Source organism: Trypanosoma cruzi, genomic scaffold (genome assembly GCF_000209065.1).
Source record: "Trypanosoma cruzi strain CL Brener 1047053517145 genomic scaffold, whole genome shotgun sequence".
Taxonomy (NCBI): Eukaryota; Euglenozoa; class Kinetoplastea; order Trypanosomatida; family Trypanosomatidae; genus Trypanosoma; species Trypanosoma cruzi.
In genome coordinates, this window is record NW_001849571.1 from 76,669 (window position 1) to 90,559 (window position 13,891).

Here is a 13,891-nt window from a genome sequence, read left to right on the forward strand (position 1 = left end):
TCCGGAGACGGGCATAAGGACGTTGCATCCAACAAAACCTTCAGAGGCACCCGGTGGGCCAACGACGACCGTCACTGCGGCGTGTGTGGCCCTTCCGCCGCTCACCTCAAATTGCACTTATACGCCTCCTCGAGTAGCAGCAGCAGCATAAATACACCGGTCCACCAGAGGCCGTCGCCAGCCATTGCAGGAAGACCACTGTGCCTCAGTGCTATGAAACCCGAATTGCATTGACGGGCCAATTCGGAAAATCCTGTCGCATCCTCCCCAATTATGCGGAAACGCATCCGTCGTGCATGTGTCCACCGCAGCCAAATGAATCTGGTCCAAATACCCTCCAAATCAAATTCCCCTTTCCTCAAGTCATTCATTCATTCCATACGCCCTGACCCTCATCCGCACGTACTCACTCACGTAAACCGCCATAGAAAGATGGTGGCCGCCCAACGCTCCGGAAAAACATGCCCAGCACGCACGCGCATAACAAATGACATGCGCAAACGCACGGAACAACGGCGGAGAAGCGCACACCGAAAGGATGCAGCCCTCCACAGCAGTCGCAGCCCACCGCGCGCATCACACCCGCAGGAAAGAGTGACTCGCGGTGCGCGCTCCCTCTCTCCTCCTTCCCTTCATGCCCACTAAAGGAAGCAGCCGCCACCCGCAACCGCCAGCAACCGCTACAAAAGAAGCATCCAAATCCACTGCAATGTGCATTTTGTGCGTGCATGTGGTTGTGTGTGCCTGCAGACACACGAGGCAAAGAAGTAAAAACAGGAGCAGAGCATGTGAAGGGACACACAAACAAAAACGTACAGCAGAAGTGCATGGCAGAAGTAAAGGGAAAAAGACTGCTCAAGCTCGTGACTGCACTGCAGCCCAAGCAGTGGCAATTCATACAAGAATTATTAAAATAAATAAAAAAATTCATCTTCACCTTTCCTCCCCTCACACTTTGAAAATAAAAAAAAAGAAAAGAAAAAAAGAAAAAGAAAAAAAAAGGCCGTCCTCTATTACTGTTCCACACAATTTAAAAAAAAAAACCACAAACAAAAAGAACCTAAATACCATGTTGCTCCAGGAACCGTCTGCATATATTGTCCGAAAATAAAATTAAATAGTTGCGTGTCTTTCAACCGTCTGACCCTCCATGTGTCCGCACATCGTTTATATTTCATGGGGCCATCTGCGTGTTGCTGCTCCCCTCAGCCCTCTCATCGGCGCGTGAGTGCGGCCCGCAGAGCACAGTCACTCTTCTTGTGTGTGGGGACTGAGAGAAGCACGCAGACATGACGGGAGTCGCGCCTCTCCATCGGGAGAGTGAGCGCAGCAAAAAAAATAAAAATCATCAGAAGGGAGAGAAATGCTCGCGAGGCCGACACCGAAGGGTGCGCCAGCGCAAAAAAAAAAAAAAAGACGCAAAGCAAAAGAAAAATCCTAAAAAAGCGGCAGGGTGTGGCTGTGTGTGTGTGGCGCTGCGGGTGTCTGCCCGCCCTGGCCGCAATAAAAACAAAACAAGAGGGAAAGAAATGTGTGCTCCGCCCCACAGGCCCTCGTCGCACGCCCACACGTCACGGCTCCCTCGGCGCGCCGTTCGTCGCGGCCCCTCCTCATGCGTGCAGCAGGCGAGGCGCACAGGGCCGTCGTCATGAGCGTGTCGGTGGGTGTGCGAGTGGAGCAGTTGGGCGGGAAACACACGGCACCCCTCACAGGAAGAGTGCAGAAAAAACAATTAAAAGAGGGAAGAGTAGAAAAGAAAAAACGTCCATAGTGATTGCCCCAAGGCAACAAGCAAGATAAGGGAAATAATTAAAGCAAAACAAGAAAAAGGAAAAGAAGGAAAAAAAAAAGGTGGAATTAACAAAACTCATTGAGTAATGCTGGGATGCCGCTCAGTTGTTGCTCCACAGAATTTCTCAACTTTGCTCTTTCCAATTCATTCAACAGAGAGCCGCAGTGCCCCACAGTCCCAGAAGCAGCAGCAACAACACCCGGGACACACACCCATGCACGGTGCTGTCACCAATTAGATACATGGCCGCCAACTCGCCCAAATGCCCGTGCTCAAGCAAAACGTCAGTGTCCGAGGGTGTTGTTGCGTTGGACTCCGATGGGATCTTGGTTTCCCCAGGCGTGGTGTTTTTATTCTCCGGTGCGGTGTCGACCGTCCGTGGCACCTCCTTGCCGTCTTCAGAAGAAACTTCGGCTCCGTCAGTCCGAGAGATGTTGTCGGTGTCCTCCGCGGAGGTCGGTTCGACGTCAGTCTTTGAAGGAGTGGGGCTGCTGTCTGAGCCCATTGTTCTCTCGGAATTTCTGTCCCCCGTCTCGAGGCTGAAACTTTCCTCCGCGCCGGTAGTTACGGTTCCAGTGGACCGCACGTCGTCATTTTCAGCGGAAGGCTCAGTGATTTGTTGCACTTGTTGCTCACCGTACACTGGTGCAGCAACCGTGTCCATATCCGATGATGCAGCCCCTGAAGACGTTGATCCGCCACTCCTGCCATCCGCCTCTTCCTCCTCCTCTGGCATTTCTTCATCATAACTTCCAGAGGACATTTCAACATCAGCGACCTCCGTTAATTCCGCTGGCTGTGGGTCTTGTGGCTGCATCTCCGAATCCCGCTGCATCGATTCATTGTCTTCATTCAGCGTGGCTTGCTGAGACGTCTCGCCTTCGGAAAGCTGGGCATTGTCATCTGAACGAGAATTCCCTGCAATCTCCGTTGCGGTGGCGGGTTCAGGAACAGAGGATCCCCCGGCAACCGTGGAAGAGGACACTGCAGGCACCAGATTAAGGACGTTTTCTTCCTCTTGTTCATCAGTATCACCCTCATTCAATTCCTCATGGCTGGTGGCGATTTCTTCACTGTTTGACTCGGAAGCAACCAAAGCGCCCGTGTTGGCCGCCTGTTCTGTGGGTTGTTTCTCAACACCCAGTGATGGAATAGTGACTTTGCTGGCATGGAGTTCATACAGTTCACTTCCCAACAGTTTCTCATTGTACAGCATGACGTTGGTCACCGTCACGTGGCCGCCCGTTGCACTTTGGTCCTTACTGTTTCCACCGATGTAGAAGTGTGAGATCCTGTGCGAGTTAAACAGACTCGTATTATATTTCGTCTTGTGGATTTCCTCTCGATTTACAACGACCGTCCAATAATAATAATCCATTTGCAGTACCACCTGATATGTCTCGTTTGGCTCCCACTCAAAAAGATCCTCCACATTACCAGAATTCTCAGATATGGCCAGCCACTTCTTGTCATGGGTGTACGACAGACCAAATAGCACCGTGCCTTTGGTGTCATTCATCCTCACGCCAATCAAGGGGATGGGGCTGCTGCTTTCTTTCGGCACCTCGTGGATGGACACCGTCGCCACAAGAGTAAACTCGTTGTTCGCAAAGTAGTACGGCACAGTCTGCCCCATGTCGCCAACAGGCCACACCGCCCACGCTCCGGGTCCTTTGAACGTCAATCCATTGGGAACTTCTCTCCTTTTTTCCGCTGGGCCATGGACTGTTGCGTTCACGCCGAGGTACTCGTCTCGCCACTCGGTCCCAGTTGAGTTACCAGACAAAAAGCCAACAAGCCCACCAGTGGGAACACGACCATTGCACATACCCTTCGTTGGCAAGTCGACAGTGACGCTGGAACCGGAATGGCATGAATGCAAGGCGCTGTCCAAATCCTTCCATTTCTTCACCACTTCCTTTATCCGCTCCAGTTTCTCGGTCAGATGCACAGCAACGAGACTGTATGCTCCGTCGCCCTTCTTGTTCTCGTACAGTGAAATCAACTCCTCCTTATTATCCTTCCCACTTTTCATCAACAGCGAACTGGCGGCTGCGTCATCACTTTCACGAGATACCGGCCCAACATCATGCACACGTGACGTGTCCGTCACCCAAAGATGAAGCCGACCCTTTCCACCCTTATTGTCCTTCGGATACACCGGCGCGGTGATGAGCATCACCTCCTTTTCCTCAATGATTGCGGTGGTGGATCCGCTCTGGACGCCGTACCCCTTTCGATTGTGTGAGTTGCCCCACACGCGGGTAATTGGCTCACCCGATGGGTACCAGTTGGCTCCTTCCGGAGTGGACTTGTAAACGTCATAGTAGCCTCCAGCACAATGAGCCATCATGAAGAGTCTTTCGTCGCCTTCGTATTTTTCCCACTTCACCAGGGTTGGATCCATGCAGCCGTTACCAGGCGTCTCGGATGAAAGCTCCCATTTTTTGTCTGACGGGTCAAAACGCATAGACAGTAAAACTCTCGTTCCATCCCTGCCTTTGGCCTGCATGGGAAACACAAGCGTGCCGTCACGCATCACAGCACCCGATCCTCCACCACCCAAAAACTCGGTCAAGGAACCAGAATATCCTATGGCTTGAGGGTTCACCACATGGGTCTCATTCCACACAAGTTTCTTCTTGTTTCCACCATCCACCGTGACAGTTCCCTTCACGAGCAAAAGGCCCCGCTCATTCTTAACTTCATCCTGCGGCTTCTTATGGCTGTAGTTTCCCAGGAGCATGTAAACACTGTCCCCAAGCACAAGCGTCGTTGGCCGCAACACTTCTGTTGCCCCAAAATTATTCGCGGCGGTGTCCCCAAGTTGCATGCGAAACAAACTTATATCCGACGTCGAAATATCCATTGAGTCACCACTTATATCCAGGCGCTTTGAGACAATCCCAGCACAGCTGCCGGCTTCATTCCTTTCCCCGCACTGCGCTTCAGCAACGGCAAATACATCATCACCCACTTTAACAAGGCCAGGAACACGGTGCGAGGTGATTTTGCCGCCAGCCTCGTTAAACTCCTTCCAATTAGCAAATGATATCGGCGTCGTCCCTGTGAAAGGATCAACAGCGGCCCCTGCCTGCTCAGCGTGCGCAGCACCACTGCCAAAGCACATCAACACGACGAGAAGCAGCAGCACCGCGGAAGTAAACACACGCCGGGACATGTTGGGCCTCTGCGGCTCACTCTCTCCTCCTTCCCTCCTCCTTCCGCTGGATCCGGTCACGCGGCAACGGTTGTGTGTGCGGGGTGCCATGACAGCAGCAACACGTAAGAGCATATAAATATGTGTGTGGGCGGTGTGTGTGTGCTGTTGGTCCTTTCAGTGCCCTCGAATTTCACAGTAGCGATTAGCGCTTGTTTTCCTTCTTTCCTAGCGTGTCTGTGTTCAATAATTGGAGAGTACAGCAGCAACAGCGGCAATGCATCAGACACGTCAGCGGAGGTTGGAGCAGAGCACCCACGCAGAGAGCGGGACACAAGACAATCCGTAAGGGACAGCACGGAGAACCATCGCACACAGAAAAGCGCAGCAACACGGCAAGTCACGGCGGGCCGTCGGTGTGTGCGGGCCAGCCCTCACGCGGTGCGACACGCCACACACCCAACAGGGAATGACAGACAGACACACAGTGAGAGAGATGGATGGATGTCGTCAAGACGCACTCACGATCAACATGGCCCGTGAGCATGCGGCCACTCCACGCAGTAACAAAGGAGGAGAGAATGACAGGGGAAAAGCAAGAAGCAGCACAAACACACGGAGGGAACAAACACCAGTCTCGGGAAAAGCACCGCCAAGGCCCTCATACTGGCCGGCGACTCCACACCAGCCCTCACACACACAAACACCATCGCAGTGCCGTCAGTCCGCGGGCGAGAGGATTCGGCCCTCCACAAAAGGAAGGCAAACACCGCCAGCAGCCACACACCAATGGACAAGGAGAAGAAGTGACCCACCGCCACCATCGCCTCCAGTTCAGTCCCACGACAACGGGATACGGCCACAGCCCCGCTGCCTGCACACAGCGCACACGAAGTGAGCTCTCAAAGAGCCACACGCGGAAGCGGGCCCTCATCCAGCCATGACGCGGCGTCTCACTCCATGCGGTCACACGGAGCACGCCATTTCCTCAATAGAACTCATTCGTCGTCCATCCCTTAAAAATGCTTCTGTTAGTGATGGGCCTTAGAGCACAATAGAAGAAAATGGACAATGCAGTAACACTGCGACACCGCCAAACACAATGATTCCCTCATACCGAGGCAATTCTCCAATTATGCCTCGTGCGCTCACACAATCAACATACCATATAGAAATCACCCATTGTTTTTCACCAGAAACCAAACAACCCCACTCCCTCCCTAATTTCTTCTGTCACTGTTATGTTCGATAGCGTTGGACTGTTCTGAAATCTGTGCGATATACTGCCGTCTGGTGCTGGTGCACATGCACCGTATGCAAACAAAAAATCATCCAAAAACATATAACTCCCACAACACTTTTTTACAAAAAATCAAAACTACCCCTTTCATTCCCTAATTTATTTTTACCATTTCGGTGGTTATTCCCCACCTCAGAGAGCTTCGCCCATTCTAAATCCTCCGGATGATACTGCTGCTATGTACTGGCGCACCTCTTCCTCCCAGAACGCCGCAATCTCTCGGTTTTCAGCGCGGCTCACATTATTGGAATTGACAACATCACATCTCTTCCATTCAGTCATCGGCGTGCTGTCTGCGTGCTGCACATAAATAATCTCCCACGACATGTCTCGGTATAACTCCTCCCAGCCATTAAAATATGCCGCCAGGCACTCAGTGAACTGCCTCACGGTGCTGGTTGTGGTGTGGTGCCCACCCGCCGTAGCCATCCGCAGCCCGACCAGCGTCATTGGATTTGAGTCCACAAAGAAAAAAGCGTCCACCAGCGGAAAGCTTTGGACTTTCGGTTCATACAGCACCCAGTGGTCCATAGCAACCGGATTGGAAAGACGTTCCGGTGGCGGTAGAAACTCTTTTCTGGTGAAGCTCGTGTCTGAGTGCTCTTTCAGCACACAGCTGTGTGGCTCACGTCGTCCTGGTGGCCTCAGTTCCTTAATTTCAAGTCTTATCGCACGCAGGAATTCCTCATTCAAAAATGCGGATACGGCATACTTTTCAATAATATATGGTGGGACATAATCCCAGAACCTCAAAACGAAAAAAATAAAATCGGACTGCTTCATTTCATTCTCCAACCTGGACAAAGTTTCACGTTCAAGGTGGGGAGATACCAGCAAATTCAGAGGCGATTCAATGTTGTTTCCTCGTCGTACTCGGACAACCTTCACAAGCTTTCGAGACAAGTCATTGTCATTGGACGAGTAACAACAGCCAATACCCAAATTACGCTCTAATTCCGAAGCGGTCGACCCATCCACGGCTTGCTGACACGCTTTAATGCGGTCGTCATATGCCTGTTTATCAAAGATGGAGCGGAGAATTGGTCCCACGTTATTCATGCGACCCCTCACCTCCTTCCAGTATTCCGCCTGCTCCTGCAGGGGCCGATTGCGCTTCGTCCAAATGCACATTGCCCTCACATCGTTTTCTTCGGGACAATTCGTTACGATTGCAGTAGCATCCATTTTTTTTGCCCACCATTCATATTCTTTTTTGTCTGGTGGTGTCACCACAATCATGCCCCATCCCTTGCAAGGCAAACAAGCAGGCGTTTGACGACATGCCAATGCCGCATCGTAGATAATATACCCTGTCACCCCACGCAAAGAAAAAATGTCTACAACATCCTCAATCCTGGGGTCACCCATGTACACTGACACCGTTTTGATGGTCTTGTCAAACAGAAATGATTGACTCCCAATAACGTACGCAACCATTGGGAGCTGCTCCGCATCGTAGTGCAGCAGCTGGTAGAGGAGGTACGAGCCGGCATTCATCGACTTCCCGATCCCGGGCGTCCCAATCAACACACGTCGCCTAGGCGTAAAGTCAGTCCCACCGTCAGTGCTGAACCACTCGGTTAGATCACCCTTGACGATCCGCCACACTCGCTCCACCTCAAAGTTCACATGGCAGTCACGAGTGGATTCCGCCCCCTTCAGATTCCACGAGTACGGCCATCCCTTGTCCGAGGCGAGCACCATCAGCCTGAGACGCGGTGCACCGGATTGCTGCACACCGTCATCCCTTTCGAGAGTGTCGCCAACTGCCTTGTACGTCCATGGCTGCGGTGGTTCCCCCTCCCTCACCTCCATTCCCGTCCCCTCCCCGCCAGGAACTTCCACGACATGATGCCACCCCGCATTGTACACGGACTCGTAGTTTCCCTCCAGTTTCATCGCTGCACTCATCGTCATTGAGCTCATCAATTCAATGAAGGCTGCATCCAAAAACTGTTTAGTGACTTCATTAACACTTCTTTTTACCTCCTCAGCAGCTAATGACCACTTCAGTAGATTGTCCACACCTTTTTTGTGAAGGTTGTCTGCATCTTCTTCCATATCCATTTCCTCCCTCACAGCCCTCTCCATCCTCTTGTAACGATCGGATGTCTTTATATCGTGCAGTAAAAACTCACCGAGCATATACCTCGTACAATCCTTTACAAACTCCTTCAGCAAGACATTCCGATTGCCGGGCATTACGCCAATGCCGTCCAACTCCATCACAAGAAAATCATTCAGCCTTATGTCCATGACGCGAACTCTTCCTCTAAATAGCACATCTTTGATCGTGGTAGTTAGGGCAAATCCTACTTGTTTTTCCCGCGCTGCCCTTTCTTTCGCCTCACGCCTTTCTTCCGCCTCACGCCTTTTTCTTTCTTCTTCCTCACGCCTCTCTTCTGTCAGCACCTGAGAAAGAGCTGCGTTTATTTTTCCCCTTGCAAAAGGAGTGGCCGTATCCTTTCCTTCATAGTCCCTCCATTGCTCGAGAAAGACCACACCCTCGTGATTAAGTTTATAAATAGCCTCCAATAATATTTTCAGCGTTTGGTACGCAGTTAAGTTAACAATTCTTCTAAGAAACTGCTGGTCTTGTACGTAAGCATCCGGCTCCTGAACAAACGCCTCCATCGTCACGTTCCCATTTCTTTCCACAACCCACTCCTCACCCAATTTGCTCCGAAGGAATTCATTCAGCTTCATGTCGGTCCTGTTAGTGCTTCCCTCCAGCAGAATATCCTCCACGCTGCTGCTCATGGTCCACTGCGGTCGATGCATTTCCTCCAATCTTCTGCGACTCACAGAGGAGTAATCTGTGTCACTCTCAAATTCCGACCTCGCTCTCCTCCGACCTCCCTGCGAGACATTGGACGATTGACTCTCCAAATTGCCGTAAAGTCCTTCCTCGGGCCTTCCAGACATCGTTTCTCCTTGCTTTCTTAGTTGGTTTGAGTTAGATCTAAACAATAGCCACCAAACAAAAAAGGGGAATGAGAAAAAGAAAGACAATAGGCACAATCATGAATCGAAGCCACAACAAGAGACTCATCCACACAGTGTGACGGCACACCAAATGCACGAGGACCACCACAACGACGGCAAGTGGGTGCCATCCACCCAGCACAGTGTTGGTGAGAGCAAATGATAACAGCAACGTGGTGCGCACGGAGGGTTCGCCCACGCATTCCGCTCGCCACGGTCCCGCACCCCTGTGGCACCGCCGACACCGCACACACTCCACAAGAATAGATGCGCGCGTGCATATCGGCCTTAACAAACACACACAGAAGCAAGTGGGAAGAGAATTCGGTAAGGCAGCGGACACATGCAGGGAGCACAAATCATACACGCCACAACAGCGATGCATCACGGTAATCCCCCACACAACAGAAAAGAGTACAATTTGCATGCTTTATGGAAAATGACTGCGGTGTGCATGGCAAAAGAGTGCCGTGACGCTGCCTTTCATATTGCATTCGCCACTCACGTATCACTTGGAAGCACGCAGACACCACTCCTCCGTTCCGCTCCCCGTGCTGCTCGTGCCGCTTCACTGGAGAAAGTTGTCACCGCACATCCCCCTCACCGTGCATTGCGGAACGCAAATCAACCACACGGCATGGGTGCGGTGCCACCCCACCAATAAATCCCAGGAACCTCCCCACTGCCTCTTGTAGCACAGACGGCAGTATCATGATGCCTGCGGAAGGCTTTTTCCCCAAACAAGAACGCGACTCCACCACACGCCCGTAAAAACGTTTGGTCCGTCGCACGCAAAGGGTGGAGCGGGAGAACAGCAGGAAAGACAACACCGGCAGCCATGAGCAGCCCGCACACGCCAACACACCGCTGCCCCGCATGTCACCAAAAATAAAAATACCAAAGAAACTTGTCACATCCCAACTGCAAATCGCAAGTACGGTTGCAGCACACACTCCCACCTCCTGGGCGTGTGCGGCCCCTCGCTGCTCGGCGCTCCAAGTGAAATCACCAAAGGCACCAATTCGGGAGCATTCGACCACCGCCACAGCAGTCACGCTCCCCATTTCTCACAAAGGCAAAGACTTGCAGTGGCGCAGCGGACGGCGGCATGCACAGTCGCAGGGTAATGGACTGCCGCGGGAATCACGCAACGGCGATGCGCCCCTCCTTTGGGAAGCCCAACAAAAAACATGTGTCGCGCAGTCCCCGTGAGCAACACACATTGAACCGTATTCAGCTCCACTACCGTGGCCATCTGCACACACAGCATGAGTGCGACAACGCAGGCCAGGAAGCACGGAATAACAGCACGCATTCCCTCCAATAAAGGTCAGGCGGCGTCCGTGCTGCCTTCAACAATAATTCCACCCCACATCACCCCTCTGCATATCCGCAGCAAAAAGGCCCACACGGTGTACACTACATTAGAGGTTCCAAAGAGCAAACCGGATCATCAGAGCGCTGCCGTCTTCTTAACGTTGGGCAGAAGCTCTCTGATCCTTGTCGCCGCCAGCCCGCGGTATTATGGAGGGGCATTGCATTCTCGGCATATCTTTCCATTTACTTCACTTTCCCGACGCCGCAAATGAAGTGACGTCCCACAAGCAATTTCGACCGTTCTGAAAAAAGTGACGTATCAGACTCACTGAAACCGTGTGCGTGTGTGTTATTACGGGCGAGCGATACAATGCTCTCGCACATCCTTTTATTCCGATCCTGCGCAACACCCTATTCGGTGGTGCTGAAAAACTTTGGACACCAAACACGCACAAACCGCACAATGAATGCCTCTGGAGAATAAACCCCCCATTAACGTCGCCGCAGGCACAGTAACAACAAAGTAACAAAAGAAATCCAACGTCTGCGCGTCCTCCCGCAAGAAAGTAAAGACACACACGCTTGTCCCCTTGGCCTCACTCCAACTCCTCAAAAGTTGATGGGTCCGTGGCAGGAGGAATCACGCTACTCCTCCCTCGCTCCCTGTCACGAAGCATGGCATTGCGCATATCCAGTGCATCTGCATCACCCACATACGTCTCTTTGGGGGCATCGCCTCGGTAGTCACCAAGCACGCGCCGCTAGAAAGTGTACTCCCAGTCTATGCTGCTTCTCCTGAGCGACCTTGCTGCCTTGCCGCACAAACAAGTCCACAATTTACGCATTATGACTGCAGACACGTGCCAGTGGGGATTCCCGCCCTTTCCCTCAGCCTTGCAAAGGGCGTACGCCATACAAATGCCGGTCATCGGGCAGACACACACTGGCGCCGACACCCGTGACAGTGCGTGAGATACTCGCCGCAGAATGAGTTGCCGCAGGTCTCCGCTCACTGATCCAGATTGACCACGCTGAAGCCCACGATTCCCGTGGGTTTGGCATCCCGATGGGTCGTCGTGACTCGTTGACTCCCATGGTGGAGGAGTGCCAAGCAAGCAAGAACCAAAAGCCTGGACAGTCTGTGGAGTCAAAAAGATAGAAAACACGGGCTGGCGCGGGCACAGCTAAGCGCCATGGGAGAAACATCTCAGCTCATCCCATGGAAAACACTTCACCAACGCCACTGCAACATTGGCCTCTTGCCTCTTGGGTGTGTCACTTCTCTCTTCACTCCGTGCCAGCCTCCGTTCAATTCCCCGCCCAGCAGTACTACACGTCACACGGCGCTGCTTCCGCACAATCACACCTCGCGGCCAATCATAGTAATTACACGCAGAAACACATCTTTCCTTCGCATTGTAGCAGAAAGCACCATGCGCGGGATCACCGTGACCGTGAGAGTCTCTTCTTTTGCCGTTTCAAGGAGGAAATCGTAGTTGTGACAAAAAAAAAAAAAAAACGGTCATGGAACTACACGCCACCGGTGGTGGATAGAAAAACACTGACTCTTTTGCGCGCTGGCGGAGTGAGAGAGGAATAGAGACACAGACCCCCCCCCCCCACCCCCCCTCACATACACAAGGGATACCGTTTCTACATGCAGATTGGAAGAGATTTTCGATCATCAGTGGTTACTGCTACAAACGTCAAGATGTGCTTTGAGACGGCCGAGGCAACCCGCCATCGAGGCTCCGCACCCAAAAGTCTGCCAAACAAAAAGATGAAATGCCCCCGTCATCGCGTAACGCCGCTGGTCGATGAGCAGTTCTTATTCAATCCCGTGTAGGACACAACGTTGCCATTCTGTCTCGTCAGAAAGATCAAAAAGCCTCGTTGAAACTATGTTCTCCTGCTGCCGAAGATTCATAAGAAAATGGTAAAGAAGAAGTGGTGCAATCGTCTTGGGAGTCGGCTCAGTTTTATTTAGAGATCGTAGACGCATCTCCTCCACTAACGACGTCGCTGAAGCGTCGGGCATCTCGCACATGATAATATCATTGAAGTAGCGGAGGTCATTGCAGACGTTAAACCCCGCGCCGTGCATGGATACCCAGTTGCCCAGCTGAAGACCGATGGATCCCATCTTCCGCGGGGGAACATCACACCAGCGGTCGGACCACACTCCGACCTTTCCACGGTGTGTTGGTATGTTGTAGTCCCTTGCAGTGTCGATCATGGCTTGCTCCAACACACAACTATACCATTCTATGGGCGAGCGCACCTTCTCCAAGGACGTGCAGTGCTTCCACAGCAGTTGAATGTTGGCAATCGGGTAAATTGTGACTTGTCCGGGCCCGTGAAAAGTCACACCTCCCCCCCTTCGTGTCTTTACCACATTCACGGCACATCCCTTAGGAATTCCTTCCGATGTGTCCCGCCTACCAACCGTGTAAACCGGTGATGAGTGCTCCACAAGCAGAACAATGTCGGGAATAGCGCCCTCGTTTGTACCCCCACGAAGGCGTTGCATTTGTCTTTCAACTTTCTTCCTAAAGATAACCTCTTGCAGCTCGAGAACATCACAATAGCCTCGACGCCCTAAGAAATATGCACGCATTCCTTTTTGATATTCTACCAAAGTAAAACAAACAAAACGGTCATTGAAAAGACATATAAATAAATTATTTAAAAAATAAGTAAAAAAATGAAATAAAAAAAATAAAAAAATAAGAAATAAAAAATAAAAATGAAATTCAGATCATTTCTGGATGTCCCGCCGGCCAAACAAGCGACAATCAGCCCTTCTTTTTTGCCCTTTTTACATCATACTACATAGAGTCTATTTTTCGTTGGTAGAAAAAACCCTGCTTCCACCCAGCTGCTCAAAGCTCTGCCTCCCCGTTTTGGTCATCATTGGCAGCAGCTTTGGCAACGTCCGCCTCAGAAATTTCACCACCGTCATCTGGTGCAATCTCGGCAGAAGCATCCCTCTCAACAAGATGGGGGTCCGTAAAAGATGAGGGATCCGGTTGCTGTTCGTATCCCAATGCGTGCTCAAGGACATTGACTATAGCCGCCACCTTCGCCATGTTTTCTTCTTCTGCCACGACACGCTCAGTGTATAGGTGAACAGACTGCCGAAATTGCTCTTCTTCAACGTTCCCCGCAAACGTGAGTGTGATCGCATTCTCTTCCCTCCCCGTGACATGAAATTTGGCGTACCACGGAGTAAGAACAACCCCTTCCCCCGCAGGGTCCGTTGCCGCAAGCCCAATGACCTGCGGTATTCCAAGGAACTTCACCGTAAAGGCGCCCTCAGTAGCGTTCTTTGCACACA

General features: G+C 51.8%; 4 protein-coding genes and 1 pseudogene across 4 annotated transcripts, besides 6 other annotated features; all 5 read right to left on the reverse strand.

Annotated features, from left to right (window-relative positions):
- Nucleotides 1-11,421: part of a sequence feature (areas not merged during assembly with more than two copies in the genome that could not be assigned to a particular haplotype) that runs on past the window's edge.
- On the reverse strand, nucleotides 407-931 carry Tc00.1047053511587.75 (uncharacterized protein; the record flags this gene model as incomplete). The annotated part of the gene is made up of 1 exon (XM_808034.1): nucleotides 407-931. The coding sequence occupies one exon, from the start codon at nucleotides 929-931 to the stop codon at nucleotides 407-409; it is 525 nt and encodes a 174-aa protein (XP_813127.1).
- Nucleotides 904-928: a sequence feature (AT_rich).
- Nucleotides 959-1,001: a microsatellite.
- Nucleotides 1,794-1,851: a sequence feature (A-rich).
- On the reverse strand, nucleotides 1,941-5,087 carry Tc00.1047053511587.90 (trans-sialidase, putative; the record flags this gene model as incomplete). The annotated part of the gene is made up of 1 exon (XM_808030.1): nucleotides 1,941-5,087. The coding sequence occupies one exon, from the start codon at nucleotides 5,085-5,087 to the stop codon at nucleotides 1,941-1,943; it is 3,147 nt and encodes a 1,048-aa protein (XP_813123.1).
- Tc00.1047053511587.100 (retrotransposon hot spot (RHS) protein, putative) lies at nucleotides 6,385-9,177 on the reverse strand (the record flags this gene model as incomplete). The annotated part of the gene is made up of 1 exon (XM_808031.1): nucleotides 6,385-9,177. The coding sequence occupies one exon, from the start codon at nucleotides 9,175-9,177 to the stop codon at nucleotides 6,385-6,387; it is 2,793 nt and encodes a 930-aa protein (XP_813124.1).
- On the reverse strand, nucleotides 11,146-11,757 carry Tc00.1047053511587.111 (annotated as a pseudogene).
- Nucleotides 11,422-13,891: a sequence feature (heterozygous, Esmeraldo-like haplotype).
- Tc00.1047053511587.120 (lipoate protein ligase, putative) lies at nucleotides 12,383-13,171 on the reverse strand (the record flags this gene model as incomplete). The annotated part of the gene is made up of 1 exon (XM_808032.1): nucleotides 12,383-13,171. The coding sequence occupies one exon, from the start codon at nucleotides 13,169-13,171 to the stop codon at nucleotides 12,383-12,385; it is 789 nt and encodes a 262-aa protein (XP_813125.1).
- Nucleotides 13,227-13,299: a microsatellite.